This window comes from Mustelus asterias, chromosome 16 (genome assembly GCF_964213995.1).
Source record: "Mustelus asterias chromosome 16, sMusAst1.hap1.1, whole genome shotgun sequence".
Taxonomy (NCBI): domain Eukaryota; kingdom Metazoa; phylum Chordata; class Chondrichthyes; order Carcharhiniformes; family Triakidae; genus Mustelus; species Mustelus asterias.
Genome location: NC_135816.1, coordinates 69,048,980 through 69,072,227, shown reverse-complemented (window position 1 = coordinate 69,072,227; position 23,248 = coordinate 69,048,980). Strand labels below are relative to the sequence as shown.

Genomic DNA, 23,248 nt, shown 5'->3' with positions numbered 1-23,248 from the left:
ATGTTATGTAGCTGATCTTTAGTTTGAGACTAGCACATTTCCATATGTTTTATGCTATACTTCAAAAGTACTTCAGCACGTGTGAAGCACTTTTGGAATAGCCTGAAGCCATGAAAGGCATTATAGGAATATAGTTCTTTTGTATGTCCTTTCAGTGCCCTTATCCTCTGAGCTCTTTGAGCGATTACCTTAGGTGGATTAGCTAGAGATGTAACAATATACTTTAGAGATGTCATTGGAAGTATTTTTCTACATCTAAAACCTTGAATTGTGCTTATTATTTTGTCAAAAGTGTCACACCTAAATGTTTGATTGCAAGGAAGTTTTTTTTGTCAGACATCAGGGAGACAGATGACAAAATCCATCAGACAAACATGATTGGTGAAATGCATACCAGTTTGTTAATTTACCAATCAAATCTCGGAGTAGCTCAATGTGAATGAATCACTGTGAAAAAAAGTAGGAAAACACTCGCGGTGGGTAATGTATATAACTTGCGAGGCACCTTAAGATGCTGACACAAAAATCTAGATAAAAAAGTGGGACTTAATCAGAAATACTTCAGTGTCTCTTACTAAATATCTCCTACACCCACTCTTGATCCTTAACTGAAGTTTTTTTTTGTACACTTGCATATGCACAAACACAAGTAGACATACACAAATCCATGCAAATAACACAGACATGGACATGTAGAAAACAAATGGACACATGTACACTCATGGACATATACAGACCCATGTACAAAGCACAAGGTAGACATATAGAAAACAAATGGGTACATTTAAACACACACCCACATGATCAGAAAAGGAGATTCTGTTTTGTGTTTCTTTTCCAGAGGCTCTGAGGCCAGCAGTAGGACTGCTGCTGTTACTTTGATTCAAATGAGTTATTCAATGCAATATTAAGACGTGAACCCAGGACTGATTTATATGGTCCAGTGTCAACTTGGAACATGGACCTGCTGAGCCAGCGGTTCATTCATTCTAAGCAAAACTTGCAATGTGTTGATGGGATCAAAGCTGGTTGGTGAAGCCAAAACCAAGATGCAGAGCATTTCTTAATGCAGAGAGTCTGTTGACTTGTTCACAGCTCTCCTCTCACTGAACCCAGTGCCCCAGCTATCCCCTATTTATATGTGCTCACTTAATACCCATCACCTGTTTCACTTGACCTAAACAATGGATTGATAAGGCATTGACAATGTGTTTCATTTTTTCTTGCAGACAAACCTGACAAGGTCACAATCAGCCAGGAAGTTCTGTACAAGTGCATTGCTGAGGCCAGTCCTCCTGCAGTCATCACGTGGAAGATCAGTGACGACAGTATAAATCTCACTGATCCCAGGGTCAGTATAAAGTCAGAATTCAATGGCACTCATTCAGTTAGTACACTGAGACTGGAAACAACAGCAAGCTTTTGTGTTTCGTGCCTAGCTCAGAATAAGCACGGAGTATCGGTGACGGAGAGGTGCCCACCTGGTAAGTGTAAAAGAAGCTCTCTGGGTTAACAAAAAGTAAGTATCCCAAATTTATTAATTTTAGCCCTTGGATTATCAACCATTCCCGGGAAATTTTGGTATTACTCAGCTTAAAACAAACTCTCATGTTACTGTTCTAAATTGTTTCAAACAATTATAATTGCTCTTGTTCTATTACACTCAATAAGTACTTTAAAGAAATAGTTTCAGAACTGTGTTCTGGTCTGGGTAGAAACTAATGTTAAATTTAAGTTGAACCATGGTTAGACCACACTTGGAGCAGTGTGCTAGACTCCAAAACAACGATGATAATATTGAATCACTGGTTGAAATTTTCCAGCCCTTCCCACTGACAGGATCTTCCAATCCTGCTGATGGAGGGTGGCACGTTCTCTGCTGGCAGAGCGTACAAGGCATGGTACACCACATAGACATTAACTGAACTGGAAGATCCTGCTGCTGAACAATGGCAGGCCTCCTCCGCTGCTCGAAAATATGCCACGAGGAGGCTGGAAAATCCCACCCATTATCTTTTAAATGACCAGGGCTGAGTTGTTGCAACTAGAAAATTGAATCGGCCAAGGCTTTTTCCCTTTGGAAACAAAAAGACAAAAAGGAGGACATGATACAGATCTTTCAGATTATGAAAGTGTTTGATCTTCTGGATGTGGAAGATTTTTTAGTTGTGAGTGAATTTATAATGAGGGTCATAAATATAAGATAAATGCTAACAAATTAGACATTTAGGAGACACAGTAGCACGGTGGTTAGCACTGCTGCCTCACAACTCCAGGGACCCGGGTTCAATTCCCGGCTTGGGTAACTGTGTGGAGTCTGCACATTCTCCTCATGTCTGCATGGGTGGTGTATTGGCCATGCTAAAGTGTACCCAAACGTGTGCTGACCAGGGGATTTTCACAGTAATTTCATTGCAGTGTTAATATAAGCCTACTTGTGACACTAATAAATAAACTTTTACATTGCTTTGCACAGAGGGTGGTGAGAATGGAAAACATGCTGTCACGGGCTAGTCTGTGAAGCAGATAGTATTAGAAACAAAGGGCTGAATGTCATCCCCATGGTGAGTTTGAGCATGACAGTGACATTTAATGAGATGGGAGGGTGAGAACCTCGCTGCCTTTCCACCTCCACCCAATTAAGTCCAGGGCAGGAGATCTCATGGATGGCACTCCAGCAGGGATGATAATTGAGGCCTTAAGTGGGCTATTGATGCCCACTTAAAGGTCTCATCCCACTGCCACTGTGAGGTTTGCTTACATGCTTGCAGCCGGTTTCTCATTCTAAGACACTCAGTGCCTGATTCGGCGATGCATAATTCAGGAGTGGGGGAGACAGTCCTGCTCAGTGTGATGCATTGCCCTTTCTTCTGGCCTCCCTCCTCTATTCAGCCTTGGATCTTCAAGTAAGCGTTCTCCAAGACGGCCTTCACGACAAACGACAGCGCAGAGTCGCTGAGCAGAAACTGATAGCCAAGTTCCGCACACATGAGGACGGCCTAAACCGGGATGTTGGATTTATGTCACATTATCAGTAACCCCCACAGCTTTCCCCCTGATCTTGCAGATTCTCACTAGCTGTTCTGTCTGGAGACAATACACATCTCTTTAACCTGTGTTGAATGCTCCCTCCACCCACATTGTCTGTACCTTTAAGACCTGGCTGGCTGGAGAGTTTCGCATTCTAATTAGTATTCTGTAACTTGATTTCTGTGTCTGTGCACTGTTTGAGAGCAGCTATCCACTCCATCTGACGAAGGAGCAGTGCTCCGAAAGCTTATGGTATTTGCTACCAAATAAACCTGTTGGACTTTAACCTGGTGTTGTGAGACTTCTTACTGTGCTCCCTCCTCTAACCAGTGACCCCTTCCCCTTGACCCCCATCCTGCCTTCACTCACCTTTGACCTTGGTCCCTCATCAGTCTTGGGGCTCTGGTGGGTGCATTACTGGCAGCAGCCACCTCTCCCAGGGGTGCAGTCAGGCATTGGAGAGCTGCTGGCCTCTGATTGGCCAGCTATTCTCAACGGTGGGAATCTCACTCCTTGGAATGTTCCTGCACAGAAACCACTCAGCCCATCAAGTTTGTGAGACTCTTTGGTAGATCTATCTAAATATTTCTACTCCCCTCCTCTTTCCCCCCTAACTCTTTTTATCCTGTCCCTTTTTGTTGAATTAGTAACCACTATTCTCTCAGGTAGCAGATTCCGAATTAAAATATTATGCTACATGAGGAATGTTTTCCTTCACATTGATTTTTTCTGTGGATTTCTCATAAATTCCTCCTAATGTTTGTCACATGTGGGCCAACTGGTCTCGCAGGACCTCTGACTTTTATACGAAGGTTTGCCAATCATCTTAAATCGGCCTCCTCTGGTTACCAATCCTTCTGTAACTGGAAACAGTTTCTCCTTATTTGTTCTATCAAAATCATTCATAATGTGGAACACATGTATTGTTAAAATCCCGGCTGGCGTTAGTTCTGGACAAGTCAGAATCCAGGATGAAACCTGGCTTGATATACCCTAACTTTTATTTTTTGTTTAGATACATGGATGTAGAGAGTCACAGGACTCCTGATTAATTTGAATGATAATACACTTCTCCTTCATCCCAGCTATACTTTTACAGATACGCACAGATTTGTAAGGATAGCACAAGTTACAAAACTTATCTTGCATTCTAATGTTCACAGTAAATACCCAGTCCATGTCAACCAATAGGCAAATGGTGGTCAGACACCCCCCAGTCTGAAACCACATGACAGATGCCAAACAATACAACTTCTGTGGATTTCTCATAAATTCCTCCTGTTTGTCACAATGTGGGCCAACTGGTCTCACAGGACCTCTGACTTTTATACGAAGGTTTCCAATCTCTGCTCTCAAAGAGCACACCTTGGAACCTCCTCTCAAACAATGCTTTCTCTTGAATGCTTTCAACAAGGATCCACCTCCAGGATTTCAGCCTCCCCATTTGGCGTTCCTCACCACTTACATTCAGCATTCAAGCTACTATGCAGAATACCAGTATTTCACAGGCACCAACCTTTTGATCACCTCAGATATTTGGGTCACAGATTTCCAGCTGTATTGCGCCCGGCGCTGATCATGTTAGAATGGAGCAGATCCAGAGAATCGTGGGTGAGTGGTTAAACACATTCTGATGGGAGGCATGAAGAGAGGATCATGAAGGGGGGCTTCATGAATGGGGGGCATGAAGACTGCCATAAAGGGAGACCCAGGGAGGTCCCAAATACCAGCGATCTTTATTGGGGAGGAGGATGGGGAAATATCCCATTAATGATCGGAGGGTCACCAATCTCTATGGGGAGAGGAGTGGGGGTCCTCAAATTCAGTTGTAATCAGGCACCCTTTAAAAGGGGCACCCGATCTCAGTGAAGCTGGGCTTACTGGTAGGTTTAGGCCCCTTTCCTCTTAGCACCGATGCAAAACTCACCACTCTCCCAAACAAAAGATTATTTGGAGAAAATTTTGGAGAAACACCCGTTTTCTCACACTGAATGACACTTAGTCTGGAATCTTACCACCGTTCATGCCAGCAGGATTTTCCCATCCTGCCGCAGTGAATGCAGATTTGGCTGGCCACCAAATTCTCCGACTTTGCTGCAGTGGGAGTGTGGCGTAAACGGCAGGTAAGATCACGCCTTTAGTCATTTTTAGGGAAAATTCCACCCTTGTCAAGTCATCATCCTCAGGTCTGCACCTTTCAGCCCTGTCTTTAACTGGGAGCCTGTATTTCTTCCTTACTTTAACTTCAGTGAACAGAACCTTATTCAGATTCTTGTCCTACATTCCTTTGTATTCACAGTCTTCACGGGACTTTCCTCTGTCCCATTCCCTGGTTTCTTGGACTTTCTCCTTTAGTTTCTGAGACTTGCTTTCTGTTCCTCTGCATGGTCTGAGGCAGTGATGGGAGCCGTGGAGCTCAGACTGAGATTTGACATCCGTGATTTTCTTTTGTGGTTGGGTACCTGAGGATCGAATGCTACTACAACCACAACCTGTAAGAAGATGGGCTGTCTCATTTCTCAAGGAAAACTCAAGTTTAATACACAGCATTTCCCACCGCCCCCCCATCCCCCAGCGACCACTGAACAACTCTCAAAGTCTTAACTAGAACAAAGAAAAATACAGCACAGAAATAGGCCCTTTGGTCCACCAAGCCTGCATTGATTCTCAGTCCTTATTTAGGCCCACTACTTATTGCCCATACATCGTTTCTATCCCATTCGGAAAAAGTTTGGGAAGCACTGTGTAAGTGTAATTGACTATGGTCAGCTGGATTAGAATGATCCCATCCATTGGAATATAACTGCTCCTTCTGACTGTGGAACCATGCAAAGGAAACGATTCTCCAATGACAGTGTGCAGTGCCTATCATATTGCATCTGTGAACACTTCTGGTGTCCTTTGATTATTTTTTAATGCGGAGACTGAAAATCCATATTGAAAAATAGAATGACTTGTAAAAATCCATTGCTGCATTAGTGTGGGAAACAGTCTGGGGGTGAAGTCGGGAGGAGAAAGTTTCTCCTTTCAATAACATGGACACAAAGGCCAGTGTGAATACAGTCGCTATCTTACATGCATGCCAACTTTTTCAGCTAAGGATTGAGGGGATGGATTCCATTTCATTCCTTCCATGTCTATGTTGCTCAGCTGAGCACAACTTGTCTAACTTTACCTTTGCCGTCTTGATTGGTAGGATCGTTTACCAAGTCATTGCTGTTGGCCGTTGGGGTCATTGCCAGCGGAGTGGTTGTCATCATCATTTTTGTAATTGTTGCGTGGAAAAAAAAGAAGGAAGTGATTGAAGGTAGGTTCACTTTGATGTTGGTGCCATTCTTATTCTCTGGTTCATTGTTGGGGACCTCAAGTAAGTGTTAGGCAATGGTAATGTCACACTAATCCACAGGCCCAGACTAATGCCCTGGGAACATGGGTTCAAATCTCAACATGGCAGCTCATGGAATCTGAATTTCAATTAATAGGCTGAATAATATGAGGGGTGGGGGGTGGGGGCTAGGGGCAGGGGGTGTGGTGATAGCAAAGTGCTGCAGGGTTGAGTAATGAGGGCCGAGTGAGTCTTCAGTCCCCATTGGAGGAAGTGCCAGGAAGGCTTCAATGGCCCCTGGCAGGACTGTTGATGAGCACATGACCCTAAGGTCTTGAATCCCGGAGCAGATAATGTTGGGTGTTGGGCTGGGAGTATTCTGTAGGTTATAGGGAGGGGTAGTGGGGATGGGGGATGGTGGGGTTGAGTTTGAGGCATGGAGTGTGTAATAAGGAAGGAGGGGGTTCAAGTTAAGAGAGGCTGCCCTATGATCGGCAAAGAGCAGCCTCCGAAAGAGACCACCTCCTTCCTCCCCACTCTTTAAACATTAAAATTCAAAACTGGGCTTCCTGCTCCCACCCTGTTGTACACACACAAATGTTTTACGTCATGGGCAGCATATTATCAGGATCATTAGGTTTCACAACAAGCCTAATTGACCCTCAATTGTTCATATAAACATGGCGGGCAGGCTGCTGACTTTGGTGCCGGTAAAATTCAGCCCAATAAATCCAGAATTGAAAGCTTGTATTAGTAATGGGACAAAAGCAACTATCATCAATCGCCGTAAATTCTGGTTCCATTTAGGGAAGGAAATCTGCCATACTTACCTGATCTGGTCTGCATGTGACTGGAGACCCACAGCAATGTGGCTGACTCCTAACTCCCTTCTGAAATGGCAAAGCAAACCACTCAGTTCAAGGGCAGGCGAAAGCCCAGTGGTATTACCTCCAGACTATTAATCCAGAAACTCAGCTAATGTTCTGGGGGACCTGGGTTCGAATCCTGCCACAGCAGATAGTGGAATCTGAATTCAATAAAAAATATCTGGAATTAAGAATCTACTGATGGACCATGAAAGCATTTTCGATTGTCGTAAAAACGCATTTGGTTCACTGAGTCCTTTAGGGAAGAAAATCTGCCGTCCTTACCTGGTCTGGCTTACATGTGACTCCAGAGCCACAGCAATTTGGTTGACTTTTAACTGCCCTCCAAGGGCAAGTGGAGATGGGTAATAAATTCTGGCCAGCCAGCGATAGCCACATTCAATTAAAGAATTAAAAATAATGCCAAGGGTCTAACACCTGGCTCACTTGTGGGTAAAGGACATCTCTCGTTTGACCTAGCACATCATGGTAGGAGTGGCAATTCTGATCAGCGATAGCCATCACCACACTCATCTCTGGGTCACCATCCTGTGGTTTCAAGCCTCATGCCAGGAATTTAGGCACTTCATCTAAATGAAGGGATTTTGTTCCTGGTGTTATTAAAATCATTCATGGCCAAAACAGATACATGAAACATGGAGCTGCTCATTAATGTGATTTGCAATCTCCCCTTTCTTTGTTTTTGAACTCAATGATGATTGGCAGGTCTTACATCAGTCTCTTCTTGAATTGTTTAAGTCTGAGGCTTGTTTTAATAGGCTGTAGCTCTGACTGGACATCCAAGCTCTTGTGAAAATTCATTACTCCCAATATTAAGTCATAGAGTCATAGAGGTTGTAGTTTGGAAACAGGCCCTTTGGCCCAAATTGTCCATGCCACCCCTTTTTTCAATCCCTAAACTAGTCCCAATTGCCCGCATTTGGTCCATATCCCTCTATACCCATCTTACCCATGTAACTGTCTAAATGCTTTTTAAAAGGCTAAATTGTACCCGCCTCTACTACTACCTCTGGCAGCTTGTTCCAGGCATTCACCACCCTCTGTGTGAAAACTTTGCCCCGTTGGACTCTTTTGTATCTCTTCCCTCTGACCTTAAACCTATGCCCTCTAGTTTTAGACTCCCAACCTTTGGGAAAAGATATTGACTATCTAGCTGATCTATGCCCCTCATTATTTGATAGACATCGAAAAGATCACCCCTAAGCCTCCTACGCTCCAGAGAAAAAAGTCCCAGTCTATCCAGTCTCTCCTTATAACTCAAACCATCAAGTCCCGGTAGCATCCTAGTAAATCTTTTCTGCACTTTTTCTAGTTTAATAATATCCTTTCTACAATAGGATGACCAGAACATTGCACACAATATTCCAAGTGTGGCCTTACCAATGTCTTGTACAATTTCAACAAGACGTCCCAACTCCTGTATTCAATGTTCTGATCAATGAAACCAAACATGTTGAATGCCTTCTTCACCACTCTGTCCACCTGTGACTCCACTTTCAAGGAGCTATGAACCTGTACCCCTGGATCTTTTTGTTCTATAACTCTCCCCAATGCCCTACCATTAACTGAGTAAGTTCTTGCCCTGGTTCGATCTACCAAAATGCATCACCTACATCCCATTGCAATCCTAGATAACCTTCTTCACTGTCCACTATGCCACCAATCTTGGTGTCATCTGCAAACTTACTAACGATGCCTCCTAAATTCTCATCCAAATCATTAATATAAATGACAAATAACAGTGGACCCAGCACCGATCCCAGGCACACCGCTGGGTCACAGGCCCCAGTTTGAAAAACAATCCTCTATGAGCACCCGCTGTTTTCTGTCATCAAGATAATTTTGTATCCATTTGGCTACCTCACCATGAGATCCCATGAGATTTAACTTTATGCAACAACCTATCACGTGGTACCTTGTCAAAGGCCTTATAAAGAGAGGTTGGGTGGGCTTGGGTTGTTTTCGCTGGAGCAGAGAAGTGCGGGTCACTAACCAGAGTAGAAAAGTTGTCTCCGGAGTGAACATAGGGAATATCTGTCAGTGTGGAATTGTACTGAGTGTGAGTCACTAACCGGAGTGGAAAGTCAGGGAGCACTGAGACAACCTACATAGAAACATAGAAGATTGGGGCAGGAAGGGGCCATTTGGTCCTTCGAGTCTGCTCCGCCATTCATTACGATCATGGCTGATTATCCAACTCGAATCCTGCTTTCTCCCCATAACCTTTGATCCTATTCGCCCCAAGTGCTATATCCAGCCACCTCTTGAATAAATTCAATGTTTTGGCATCAACTACTTCCTGTGGTAATGAATTCCACAGGCTCGCCACTCTTTGGGTGAAGAAATGTCTCCTCACCTCCATCCTAAATGGTCTACCCTGAATCCTCAGACTGTGACCCCTGGTTCTGGACTCCCTCACCATTGGGAATATCCTCCCTGCATCTATCCTGTCTAGACCTGTTAGAAATTTATAAGTCTCTATGAAATCCGCCCTCATTCATCTGAACTCCAGCGAAAACAATCCTAACCTAGTCAACCTCTCCTCATACATCAGTCCCGCCATCCCTAGAATCAGCCTGGTAAACCTTTACTGCACTCCCTCGAGAGCAAGAACATCCTTCCTCAGAAAAGGAGACCAAAACTGTACACAATACTTTAGGGTGGCCTCACCAAGGCCCTACATAGTTGCAACAACACATCCCTGCTCCTGTACTTGAAACCTCTCACAATGAAGGCCAACGTGCCATTTGCCTTCTTTACCGCCTGCTGCCCCTGCATGCTTACAAAGAACAACAAAGAACAATACAGCACAGGAACAGGCCCTTCGGCCCTCCAAGCCCGCGCCGCTCCCCGGTCCAGGATTGAATCCTGAATCCAGGATCCCCGCCCAATTTTCCAGCCTATCTACATCCTAATATCCTATCCACCGAGCTGTCCCTCACAGCTACGATGCTTTGTTCATCACAACCTATTAACTCACCCCCACCCCCCCATTCCAGACCATGTGATCTCCAGGGAGAGGCGAAAACCCAGAGTGAAAACCCCAGGGCCAATGTGGGGAAAGAAAAATCTGGGAAATTCCTCTCCGACCCCCTGTGGCGATCGAAACGAGTCCAGGAGATCACACTGGCCCTGATCAGAAAATGCTTCCCAACCCTATTCATTTCCACTTCTGCTTTACGAACACCATCTGAATTCCCTGCCCCCGAGACAGGTTCCCAACTATCCGCAGTCTCGCTCTGTACTGGCACCAGCAAGATGATCATAGAATGAAGCCTTGAAACGAGAAACAAAGAACAATTAGCCCGCGCCGCTCCCTGGTCCAAACTAGACCACTCTTTTGTATCCCTCCATTCCCACTCCGTTCATATAGCTGTCTAGATAAGTCTTAAACGTTCCCAGTGTGTCCGCCTCCACCACCTTGCCCGGCAACACATTCCAGGCCCCCACGACCCTCTGTGTAAAATATGTCCTTCTGATATCTGTGTTAAACCTCCCCCCCTTCACCTTGAACCTATGACCCCTCGTGAACGTCACCACCGACCCGGGGAAAAGCTTCCCACCGTTCACCCTATCTATGCCTTTCATAATTTTATACACCTCTATTAAGTCTCCCCTCATCCTCCGTCTTTCCAAGGAGAACAACCCCAGTTTCCCCAATCTCTCCTCATAACCAAGCCCCTCCATACCAGGCAACATCCTGGTAAACCTCCTCTGTACTCTCTCCAAAGCCTCCACGTCCTTCTGGTAGTGTGGCGACCAGAACTGGACGCAATATTCCAAATGCGGCCGAACCAACGTTCTATACATCTGCAACATCAGACCCCAACTTTTATACTCTGTGCCCCGTCCTATAAAGGCAAGCATGCCATATGCCTTCTTCACCACCTTCTCCACCTGTGACGTCACCTTCAAAGATCTGTGGACTTGCACACCCAGGTCCCTCTGCGTCTCTACACCCTTTATGGTTCTTCCATTTATCGTGTAGCTCCTCCCTACATTATTCCCACCAAAATGCATCACTTCGCATTTATCAGGATTGAACTCCATCTGCCATTTCTTTGCCCAAATTTCCAGCCTATCTATATCCTTCTGTAGCCTCTGACAATGTTCCTCACTATCTGCAAGTCCTGCCAGTTTTGTGTCGTCCGCAAACTTACTGATCACCCCAGTTACTCCTTCTTCCAGATCATTTATATAAATCACAAACAGCAGAGGTCCCAATACAGAGCCCTGCGGAACATCACTAGTCACAGGCCTCCAGCCGGAAAAAGACCCTTCCACTACCACCCTCTGTCTTCTATGACCAAGCCAGTTCTCCACCCATCTAGCCACCTCCCCCTTTATCCCATGAGATCCAACCTTTTTCACTAGCCTACCATGAGGGACTTTGTCAAACGCTTTACTAAAGTCCATATAGACAACATCCACGGCCCTTCCTTCGTCAACCATTCTGGTCACTTCTTCAAAAAACACCACCAGGTTAGTGAGGCATGACCTCCCTCTCACAAAACCATGCTGACTATCGTTAATGAGTTTATTCCTTTCTAAATGCGCATACATCCTATCTCTAAGAATCTTCTCCAACAACTTCCCCACCACGGACGTCAAGCTCCTTCAGTTACCTTCAGTGACTAGTGCACAAGGACACCCACGTCCCGCTGCACACTCCCCTCTCCCAATTTACAGCCATTCAAGTCGTAAACTGCCTTCTTGTTTTTGCTTCCAAACTGAATAACCTCACACTTATCCAAATTATACTGCATTTACCATTGATTAGCCCACTCACCTAACCTGTCCAGATCATTCTAAAGGATCTCTGCATCCTCGTCACAGTTACCCTCCCACCCAACTTGGTATCATCTGCCAACTTTGAGATGTTACATTTTGTTCCCTCATCCAAATCATTAATATATATTGTGAATAGCTGGGGTCCCAGCACCGATCCCTGTGGCACCCCACTAGTTACTGCCTGCCAACTTGAAAAGCACCCATTAATTCCTACTCTTTGTTTCCTCTCTGCCAACCAGTTTTCTATCCATCTCAATACACTTTCTCGAATCCCATGCGCTTTAATCTTGCACGATGATCTCTTGTGTGGGACTTTGTCAAACGCTTTCTGAAAGTCCAAATATACCTCATTGACTGGTTCCCCCAGCTGCATCTTCAAAGAATTCCAACAGATTTGTCAAGAACGATTTCTCCTTCATAAATCCATGCTGACTCTGTCTGATCCTGTCACTGCTTTCTAAATGCTCTGCTGTAAAGTCCTTGATAATGGATTCGAGAATTTTCCCCACTACCGATGTCAAGCTTACTGGTCTATAATTCCCTGTTTTCTCTCTATCTCCCTTTTTGAATATTGGAGTGACATTCGCTACCCTCCAATCTGCAGGGACTGTTCCAGAGTCTATAGAATCCTGGAAGATGACCACCAATGCATCCACTATTTCTAGAGCCACAACCTTAAGTACTCTGGAATGTAGATTATCAGGCCCTGGGGATTTATCCGCCTTCAATCTCATCAACTTTCCCAATACCATTTCTCTACTAATATTGATCTCTCTCAGTTCTTCCCTCTCACTAAATCTTGCATTCTCCAACATTTCTGGCATTTGATTTAAGTCCTCTTTTGTGAAGACAGAACCAAAGTATGTATTCAGTTGCTCGGCCATTTCTTTGTCCCCTATTATTCATTCCCCCGTTTCTGTCTGTAGGGGACCTACATTTGTCTTCACCAACCTCTTTCTCTTCACATATCTATCGAAACTCTAAGTGTCAGTCTTTATGTTCCCTGCAAACTTACTTTCATATTGTATTTTCTCCTTCTTAATCAATCCCTTGGTCCTTCTTTGCTGAATTCTAAACTGATCCCAATCCTCAGATCTATTATTTTTCTTGGCCAATCTGTATGCTTCTTCCTTAGATTGGATACTCTCTCTAATTTCCTTTGTAAGCCATGGATTGGCCCTCTTATTCATTTTGCTTTTGTACCAGGTGGGAATAAACAGTTGCTGCAGATCCCCCATGCGTTCCTTGAATGTTTGCCATTGTCTATCCACTGTCATCCCTTTAAGTAACTCCCCCCAATCTATCAAGACCAACTCACGCCCCATGTACTCATAGTTTCCTTTATTAAGATTCAGCACCCTAGTCTCCAAATTAACTACTTCACTCTCCATCTTGATAAAAAATTCTATCACGTTATGGTCACTCCTCCCCAAGAGGTCTCAAACAGCTAGATTGCCAATGATTCCCTTCTCATTACACAGGACCCAGTCTAAGATGGCCTGCTCTCTAGTAGGTTCCTCCACATATTGTTCAAGAAAACTCCCGTATACACTCCAAGAATTCCTCTTCTACGGCATTGTGGCTAATTTGATTTGCCCAATCTATGTGCAGATTAAAATCACTCATGATCACCGATATTCCCTTATCATATGCATCACTAATTTTATGTTTAATGCCATTCCCAACACCACCACTGCAGTTTGGGGGTCTATATATGATACCCACTAATGTTTTTTGCCCCTTGGTATTTCTCAACTCTACCCATACAGACTCCACGTTGTCAGAGCCAATATCCTTTCTCACTATTGTGTTAATTTCCTCTTTAACCAGCAGTGCCACTCCACCACCTTTTCCTTTATGCCTGTCCTTCCTGAATATTGAATACCCTGGGACATTCAATTCCCACCCCTGGTCACCCTGTAGCCATGTCTCTGTAATCCCAATTATATCGTACCCGTTTATATCTATCTGCGCAATTAGTTCATTCATTTAATTGTAAATGCTCCACACATTAAGGTACAGAGCCTTTAAGCTTATCTTTTTTCTCTTCCAGAAATCCTATTACAAGTGAAACTTTGTAAAAAGTAGTTTCTAAAAAGGGAAATCTAACCTCTTGTGGGGTGATTCTGTTTTGATTTTAAATACCGTTTGCTCAATGCCTCACTACTTCTATCTAGGAATCAACACATTCTTAAACTCTTTGTACGATTAGCTGCAGCCGGAACTCATTCTGACTTTTCTGAGCTGGTATCCCAGTACGTCACTGGCGAGGGGGTGGGGAAAATCAGAAATCAAGATCTCATTTCTGAGAATCTCATTTTCTGTCTCTTGTGGTATGTTGGGCCCATGCCACAATTTGCACCCACGGTGAATGCAGGCTCAAAATCGCCCCCTTAGAAGCAGCCCATGTCCAGATGCAGCAAGACCTGGACAACATTCAAGCTTGAGCTGGTAAGTGGCAAGTTGTATTTGGGCCACAAAGGTACCAGGCAATGACCATCTCCAACAACAGAGAAACTCTGCCTTTGACATTTAATGACATTGTCATTGCTGAATCCCCCACTATCAACATCCTTGGAGTTATCATTGACCAGAATTTTCACAGTAACTTCATTGCAGTGTTAATGTAAGCCTGCTTGTGACACTAAAAAATAAGCGTAAACTTAAACTGGACCATCCATATAAATACTGTGGCTACAAGAGGAGGTTAGTGGCAGGTAACTCACCTCCTGACTCCCCAAGGCCTGTTCACCATCTACAAGGCACAAATCAGGAGTTGTGGACTACTCTCCGTTTGCCTGTATGAATGTAGATCAACAACACTCAAGACATTCGACATAATTCAGGACAAAGCAGCCCATTTGATTGGCACCCCATCCACAGCCTTCAATATTCACTCCCTTCACCAACAATAATATCGCAGCAGTGTGTACCATCTACAAGATGCACTGCAGGAACGCACCAAACCTGTGACCTCTATCACCAAGAAGAAAAAGGGCACAAATGCATTGGAACTCCACCACCTACAAGTTCTCCTCCAAGTCACTCACCATCCTGGCTTGGAACTACACCACCATTCCTTCATTGTCATGAGGTCAAAATCCTGGAACTCGCTCACTAATAGCACCGGGTATACCTACACTATATAGACTGCAGAGGTGTATTGATTCTCCCTTTAAGGATCAATCTGCGGCATAAGGGCCACATGATTCAGGGAACCAATCTGGGAGCAGGGTGGCAGATCACCCTGGTAAGCGCGGACTTCAGTACTCAGTGCCATCTTGGGATCTGATTGCAGCCACGAGGCTGCAAGCCTCTGTCTAATTTTAACCTGTAAATAAACGAGTTGTGTTTTCCCTAAACTGGTGAACAAGCATCTTTACAAGTGGTTCAAGAAGGCAGCTTACCACTGCCTTCTTAAGAGCAATTAGGAATGAGCAATAAATGCTGGTCTAACCAGTGATACCCATTTCCAGTGAAAGAATTAAAAACAGCCTCTCTTTCAGACTGACAGATATACTCCATATGTGTCAGTCATTTCACTATTTAAAGTGAATTCCATGCTCTCAGCTCGAAGACAGTCTTGTAGGGATCTTGGGTCTGAGAATTGGGGTAAACAGATTATGATTTGAAATCCAGCACATGTTCCCTTCGAGTGTGTGTTCTCTTTAGGAGTACAATGGATATGGGAGTTACCTTTTGATCTTATTAATTGATTGCTTTTGTATTGTCTCAGGGCAAGAGTTGGAAAGTGATTCCCAACCAGTGATTTACACTGAAGTGCAGACACCAAAAAAGGTTTGTAAACATGCTTCCAATTGAGGCAGCCTCTTGTTGCGTTAATGTGACCGCTTTGATCTAGAAAGCCAACTTTTCACAAAAGAAGGGAGACAACAATTGATACAAGGAATGGATGCTGAGTTTAGTATGACCGATAGCTTAGTCAACAAGTTGAGAAAGATGTTGAGTGAAGTGGAGAGATTGAGGGGTTTAGGGAGGGTGATCCAGGTAGTCGAGCTGATGATGGAGCATTGGGGGTATGGGGCAATCCACAAAAGGCTAGAGCCAGAAAATGTGGGAGAAGATGTAAGAGGTGTATAGAGTGGATAGAGGATGGTGGAGGCATCAAGATTAGAAAAAGGGTTTTAAAGCAGTTACATAGGGATTGCTTGATGAAAAAGACAAAAAAAATCATCTAATTCACCTGGTAGTGACATAATACATAAGTCATTGACTAATAATGCCAATCAGTCGCCATCAATTATTCTACAACTAAACCAGATATAAAATGAGTGATGGAGATATTAGGGAAGCATACTCTCAAAATCGTCTATTTCTTCCAAGCATGCTACACAATAATAATTCATTCCAGTTGCAACTGGACGATGGTAAAGAGCAGGGACATTGACCATATGTTTTTTCACTTCCTGCCCATACTGAGAGCAATGATAGCTCCTTCACCCTCTCGGCCCACTGCTGCATCGTGAATGTGATGTCAAACTCAATGGCAGAACAAAAACTTGCTTCTGTTTAGAGCCTTAGACATAGTAACCACCCTGAGGTCCTTCATGGGAGAGAAAATGGATAGTCAGCAACATTAGTAGAGATGACAGATTATTCTTTGAGGAGGAACTTAAAGGTGAGGAGAGGCAGAGTTGGAAAGAATGGGCTAGAGAGGAAATTTCAGAGAGTAATGCAAGAAGCTGCAGTTGCTGCAGAAGGGTGGGATAAAGAGAAGGGTGGAGTCAGAGGACTGGATGACATAAATTCACAGAATTATACAAAACAGAAGGAGACTTTTCAGCCCATCATTTATGTGCTATCTCTTTGAAAGAGAAATAATCCCATTCCCCACTCTTTCAACAGAGCCCAGCAAATTTCTCACTTTCAGGTATAGATCCAATTCCCTTTTGGAATTTACTATTAATTCTGCTTCTACTATCCTCTAGAGTCCAAACTATGCATTCCAATCATAACAACTTGCTGCTTTAAAAAAATCCTCATCTTTCAACGTTTAACTGACTGGAACTTTGGCTATCTGAACTGAGACAGAGCAACCAATATAAAAATACAAGATCACATTCCAAGGTTGTGTGAACCACTGTTACTACATGTATGTGCCTGGACACACCCATGCTGCACCTGGCCCGAGACTCCTCCCTTTCCACCTGAGACCCCTCCCTTTCCACCCAGAGTGGGGTATAAAGGTGATGCTCTCTCCTCCTTGCCTCAGTCCAGACCAGGTCAGCTACAAGGGTGTGCTCCTGTTCTCTGTGAATAAAAACCTATTAGTTTTCCCTCACTCTCAGAAGTCTTCGCGTCGTAATTGATAGTGCATCAAAGGTGAAGGTGAAAAAAGCAACAAATCACCCTCAGGGGAGTGTGAAGAAACACCCATTCCCTATAATCCAGACATCCATCAAAACTCATACTTGTCTAAGGAAGAGGTATTAAAAATGCAAAGTATTGGATATTGAAACAATGGCTGCCACAGACAGAACACACTCAAAACCCCTTGGAAGTACACATGGTGGGGAGGAACTTACGGAGGTAGAGATAGAGATGGTTAAGGCAATGGAAGGTTTTCTAAATCAAGGAGACGAATTTTAAAACCCGGGTTTGTTGGATTGGGAGCAGTGAACATGGGATTGGGATTGGGACTTGGTGCTGGTTTTAAAAACTTCTGTAGCATTTCGAATTTTTCCTCTCTCTGCAGACTCAGGCAACTCAATCTGAGGCCAGCGGCAGACGGGAAAATGAATTTGCCTACGCCAACTTGCAGCATGAATCAATCGGCAAACAGCAGGCAAAGGGTCAAAGTGACAGAGTGGAGATCCTAGGGACTGTGTGAAAGAGCAGGGCAGTAACTCTGCAATCAGTTCAATAGAATGGATGACAGAGAGTCAGCAAAACACAAACAAATTGAGTGTGGTAATTTTTACGGGTAAAGTAATTTGGAAATGATCCCTGGCCATATTTCTGTAGAATGGCAGTAAAATAATTACAGGCTGTTAAATGTACAATGTGTCAAACTCCTTGTACATTGAGTGCATTCCTGTAATTTACTTCCTGTCTTACCTTGTGTCACGCTCTCTCTCATCCCTTTGTCCAGTCACACCTCTTCCCCATCCCACCTTTCCCCTTCACACTCCTTCCCATCAAGCAGTTCCAAATCACGGTTTCTTCCCTGCACCTAGTGAACAGTCTTCTAATTTACTTTGTGTCCCATTTTTCTCCTCACATTTTGTTTCTTTCCATCTACTGATCTGACTCGCTGAGGGCAATATGCCACAAGACATCTGCTAATACTCCATAAAAGAATGACTACATTTCATTGTAAACTGGAACATTGCAAATTCTTATAAACCTATTGTAAGTTGGATCTACCCTGCTTGTGTAAGCGATCATTTTTTTAAAAATTGAAGTATTTAAAAGGTGCATGATTGAATAGTGCAGTGGATGAGCTTCCACTTCTTGGATTCTGAGTGCAAATCCAGTCCGTATGGGTGAGATGAAAATTTCCTCAGTCTGCTTCTGACTGTAGCCAAACTATGTAAAGTGAGTTTGAATAGTCTTATTCCAATTTCTACTCACCTTGAGCCTCCAGCACAAAACTGAGAATAATTCACTCCAATTTTCGGTCTCGTTCAAAGATTAACTTAATGAGATTGGGGCAGAGCAGTGTGAGTGTGGAGGCGGCTTTATTATCTTTTTAATCATTCTATGTCTGACCTGTGAACACTTGATGCTGGCACCTGAGGACTGGTGTTTCAGAAGTGCCTGCTTAAAGGAACACATATCAGAAAAACAAAGTTTACACAGGCAAGAACACAGCTCGCCTTTATCACTCCTCAACCACTCAACAAACTGGCAAATCTTCTCTGGAGAAAAATGTTCACAAGGTCAACTCTTTGGCACCTGAGGCCTTCTCCCATAGCATGCGTACATTCAAAATTCTCAGACAGACATGTGTAATGTTCTCGTGTCTGCTACCTCCCTCACGCTGATTTTTGTTCCCCCTCGTGACCTTTACTATCGTACATTTCCTTTTCAACTGTCTCCACCTGTAACTCAGTCGATTGGCTTTATGTTGTAGGGTTGCCAAACCAGCTTGCACATCTTCCAGGAGATCTATCAAACGCCCGCCCTCACGCTCTTTCCATTGGCCAGCCAAAACGTTCATCTTTCCAGATAACTGATGGGAAAGTGAATGGACCCCTCATTGCCTGGCTGAATCATTCCTGACTGTCAGTCAAACAACTTTGTTTCATTGCCCACTATTAATATTCTGCCTCTTTTGGATTCTCATTTGCTTGCAGCAGTGTCCTGGAGCTGAATCTTTAATTCCTGGAAATTTGAGGATAATCCAGGAGGTTTGGCAACTATGTTGTGCTGATCTATCTTTGTTTCTATCTACCTATCTAATTATATATCTATTAGGGTGGCATGGTGGCATAGTGGTTAGCACTGCTACCTCACACAGCCAGGGACCTTGGTTCAATTCTGGCTTTGGATGTCTGTGTGGAGTTTGTATGTTCTCCCCTTGTCCGCAGTTGCTTCTCACAGTCCAAAGATGTGCAATGGCCATGCTAAATTGCCCCTTAGTATCAGGGGGATTAGCAAGATAAATATTTAGGGTTATGGGGATAGGGTCTGGATGGGATTGTTGTCGGTGCAGGCTGAATGGTCTCCTTCTGCACTGTTGGGATTCTAGTCCTTTTACTTTATTTCTATCTCGTTATATATCTATTTGTTTATCTCTATATCCTTCTGCGTTTATCCCTATCCCTGTCTATCTCTTTGTGCAATTTATCTTTCCCCCTATCTGTTTCGCTACATTATTCCTGCTCCTATATATATATATACTTCTCACAATCTTCACTTTTTGTGTGCATATCCATGTCTCTATTTCTATTGCTCTTTCTCTCTATTTATCTTGCTACCTCAGTCTCATTTTCTGTCTATATATCTTCCTACGTACATCTATATCTCACAATTACTGTCTCTGATTTTCTGTCTTCTCATTAACTTTTTATTAAGGGATTAGTGTAACATTTTGTAGGAGAACTCATATGAAACTAAACACAGCATCCATTCGGATAATTCCAATTAAAGTAAGTTCTGCCAATTCAAATATGGGAGAAATCTAGAATTTTAAAAAGCAGCTAACAAAAATACAGGAATCTAAATCAGCAAATAATGTTTCAATACTTAATACATGTTTTATCAAATCAAAATTAATCATCTTAAGTTATTTTGTTTTGCTCTTGTTTAAAGATAAAAACTGATTTTAGTTCTTCAAAGTATTCAGAATCTCCAGACACTGAATCTCAGGAATGAAACATACCGCCACTTCTATGGAACAGAGATTTTGCATTTCTCAATGCTCTTTCGATATTCAGAATTTGAGTATTTACAAAGTGAGTGGAATGATTAACTGCTCGGCAGAAAGAAAGCAGTCCATCCCTTCAACTGTGCCTGGCTGGAGTGTAATACAATGAAATACAGGACAGCAGTGGTTCTATGGCAGTGTCAAGCTGTATCATATAAAGCTTGGTCATTTTAACTTTGGGAATGGTGATATTGAATTGATCCCCTCTCCCCCCACCGGCCCCCGCCCCAGTATACATTCTGCCTGATCCTCCTTTCCATTAAAGTCAATGGAAGATACAATCAGCCAGAGTTCATAGTGGGCAGCAGTTTGCTATCACTATCTCCCAATGTTAGAATTACTCCAATGTGTTCCTTCCACAAGTCATCATTGATTTATCAGGAGTTGGGGCCTGGGGATGTCTGGTATGTTACAGTGTCTTTTTTTTAATATATATATTTAGTGAAAATACCTTTATGACTGTACAGCTGTGGCTTTGTCTATGATCTTCACCGTGTTTGTCAAAATCTTGTAATAAATCTGTAAATCGAGTAATTGTGGATTAATTACTAACCAGAATATTCCGACCCTGAGAAATAAATAAAACATATGGATTATTCAGCGCTGCTGTGTTCAAGCTGTGTCTCTCTCTCTACAATGACAGGTTGTGTTGTCTCTCAGTAGGGCTATCCATGAATTAGTTAAAAAGTATAAAAAGATTCTCGAAGGATTCACTAGCTGAACATTGGGAGAACTATGTAGAAACATAGAATCCTACAGTGCAGAAGGAGGTCATTCAGCCCATTGAGCCTGCACCGACCACAATCTAACCCAGGCCCTATCCCATGATCCTATGCATTTACCCTAGCTAGTCCCCCTGACTCTAAGGGGCAATTTAGCATTGCCAATCAACCTAATCTGCACATCTTTGGAGGAAACTGGAGCACCCGGAGGAAACCTACACAGACATGGGGAGAACGTGCAAACTCCACACAGATAGTGACCCAAGTCGGGAATCAAACCCGGGTCCCTACCGCTGTGAGGCAGCAGTGCTTACCACTGTGCCACCGTGCTGCCTATATAGACTATTTAATTCCAGATTTAATTCTCTGCAACTGGATTGCAACAACATGTTTGGATCCTAAGATTGGGTCCAGAATTTCCGCAACGCCTTTCACATCCTCATGACATCTCAAAATGTTTAACAGCCTATTACGTAGTTTTTTTCAAGTGTGATATAAAGAAAATTGGATGCCAATGTGTGCACAGTGAGGTCCCACAAACAGTATGAGATTGATGATCAGTTCATTTGTATGTCCTGGCACAAAAATAAAATGCTGCAAATGTTGGAAATGAGAAATATAATCAAAAAGTTCAGGAAACACTCAGAGTCAGACAGCCTCCACAGAGAGAGAAACAATTAAGACCATAAGACCATAAGACATAGGAGCGGAAGTAAGGCCATTCGGCCCATCGAGTCCACTCCACCATTCAATCATGGTTGATTTCAACTCCATTTACCCGCTCTCTCCCCATAGCCCTTAATTCCTCGAGAAATCAAGAATTTATCAATTTCTGTCTTGAAGACGCTCAACGTCTCGGCCTCCACAGCCCTCTGTGGCAATGAATTCCACAGACCTACCACTCTCTGGCTGAAGAAATTTCTCCTCATCTCTGTTCTAAAGTGACTCCCTTTTATTCTAAGGCTGTGCCCCCGCGTCCTAGTCTCCCCTGTTAATGGAAACAACTTCCCTACGTCCATCCTATCTAAGCCATTCATTATCTTGTAAGTTTCTATTAGATCTCCCCTCAACCTCCTAAACTCCAATGAATATAATCCCACGATCCTCAGACGTTCATCGTATGTCAGGCCTACCATTCCTGGGATCATCCGTGTGAATCTCCGCTGGACCCGCTCCAGTGCCAGTATGTCCTCCCTGAGGTGTGGGGCCCAAAATTGCTCACAGTATTCCAAATGGGGCCTAACCAGTGCTTTATAAAGCCTCAGAAGTACATCCCTGCTTTTGTATTCCAAGTCTCTTGAGATAAATGACAACATTACATTTGCTTTCTTAATTACGGACTCAACCTGCAAGTTTACCTTTAGAGAATCCTGGACTAGGACTCCCAAGTCCCTTTGCACTTTAGCATTATGAATTTTGTCACCGTTTAGAAAATAGTCCATGCCTCTATTCTTTTTTCCAAAGTGCAAGACCTCGCACTTGCCCACGTTGAATTTCATCAGCCACTTCTTGGACCACTCTCCTAAACTGTCTAAATCTTTCTGCAGCCTCCCCACCTCCTCAATACTACCTGCCCCTCCACCTATCTTTGTATCATCGGCAAACTTGGCCAGAATGCCCCCAGTCCCGTCGTCTAGATCGTTAATATATAAAGAGAACAGCTGTGGCCCCAACACTGAACCCTGCGGGACACCACTTGTCACCGGTTGCCATTCTGAGAAAGAACCTTTTATCCCAACTCTCTGCCTTCTGTCTGACAGCCAATCGTCAATCCATGTTAGTACCTTGCCTCGAATACCATGGGCCCTTATTTTACTCAGCTTCATGTCGGGGACCTTTCTTCAGAGCAAGCCTCAATCCAAATAATTGGTTTCCAGCCTGTTCTGATTTTAGTGTTGATAATTGAGAAATGAATTTTAGAATCATAGAATAGAATCATAGAATCCCTACAGCGCAGAAGGAGGCCATTCAGCCCATTGAGCCTGCACCGACAACAATCCCACTCAGGCCTTATTCCTGTAACCCCACATATTTACCCTGCTAATCCCCCTGACCCTAAGGAATAATTTAGCATGCCCAATCCACCTAACCCACACATCTT

General features: G+C 43.5%; 1 protein-coding gene across 3 annotated transcripts in view; it reads left to right on the top strand.

Annotated features, from left to right (window-relative positions):
- LOC144505237 (B-cell receptor CD22-like) overlaps positions 1–21,027 on the top strand; it is a 36,252-nt gene extending 15,225 nt beyond the window's left edge. For 2 of the 3 annotated variants that reach the window (XM_078231255.1, XM_078231257.1), the window contains exons 6-9: positions 1,230–1,484; positions 6,227–6,337; positions 15,770–15,831; positions 17,750–21,027. In XM_078231255.1, the coding sequence (XP_078087381.1) occupies positions 1,230–1,484; positions 6,227–6,337; positions 15,770–15,831; positions 17,750–17,884 (563 nt within the window). In that variant the 3' untranslated portion in view covers positions 17,885–21,027. The remainder of the gene's footprint in view (positions 1–1,229; positions 1,485–6,226; positions 6,338–15,769; positions 15,832–17,749) is intronic. The other variant, XM_078231258.1, reaches the window with a different exon arrangement.
- Positions 21,028–23,248: the final 2,221 nt, after the last annotated feature.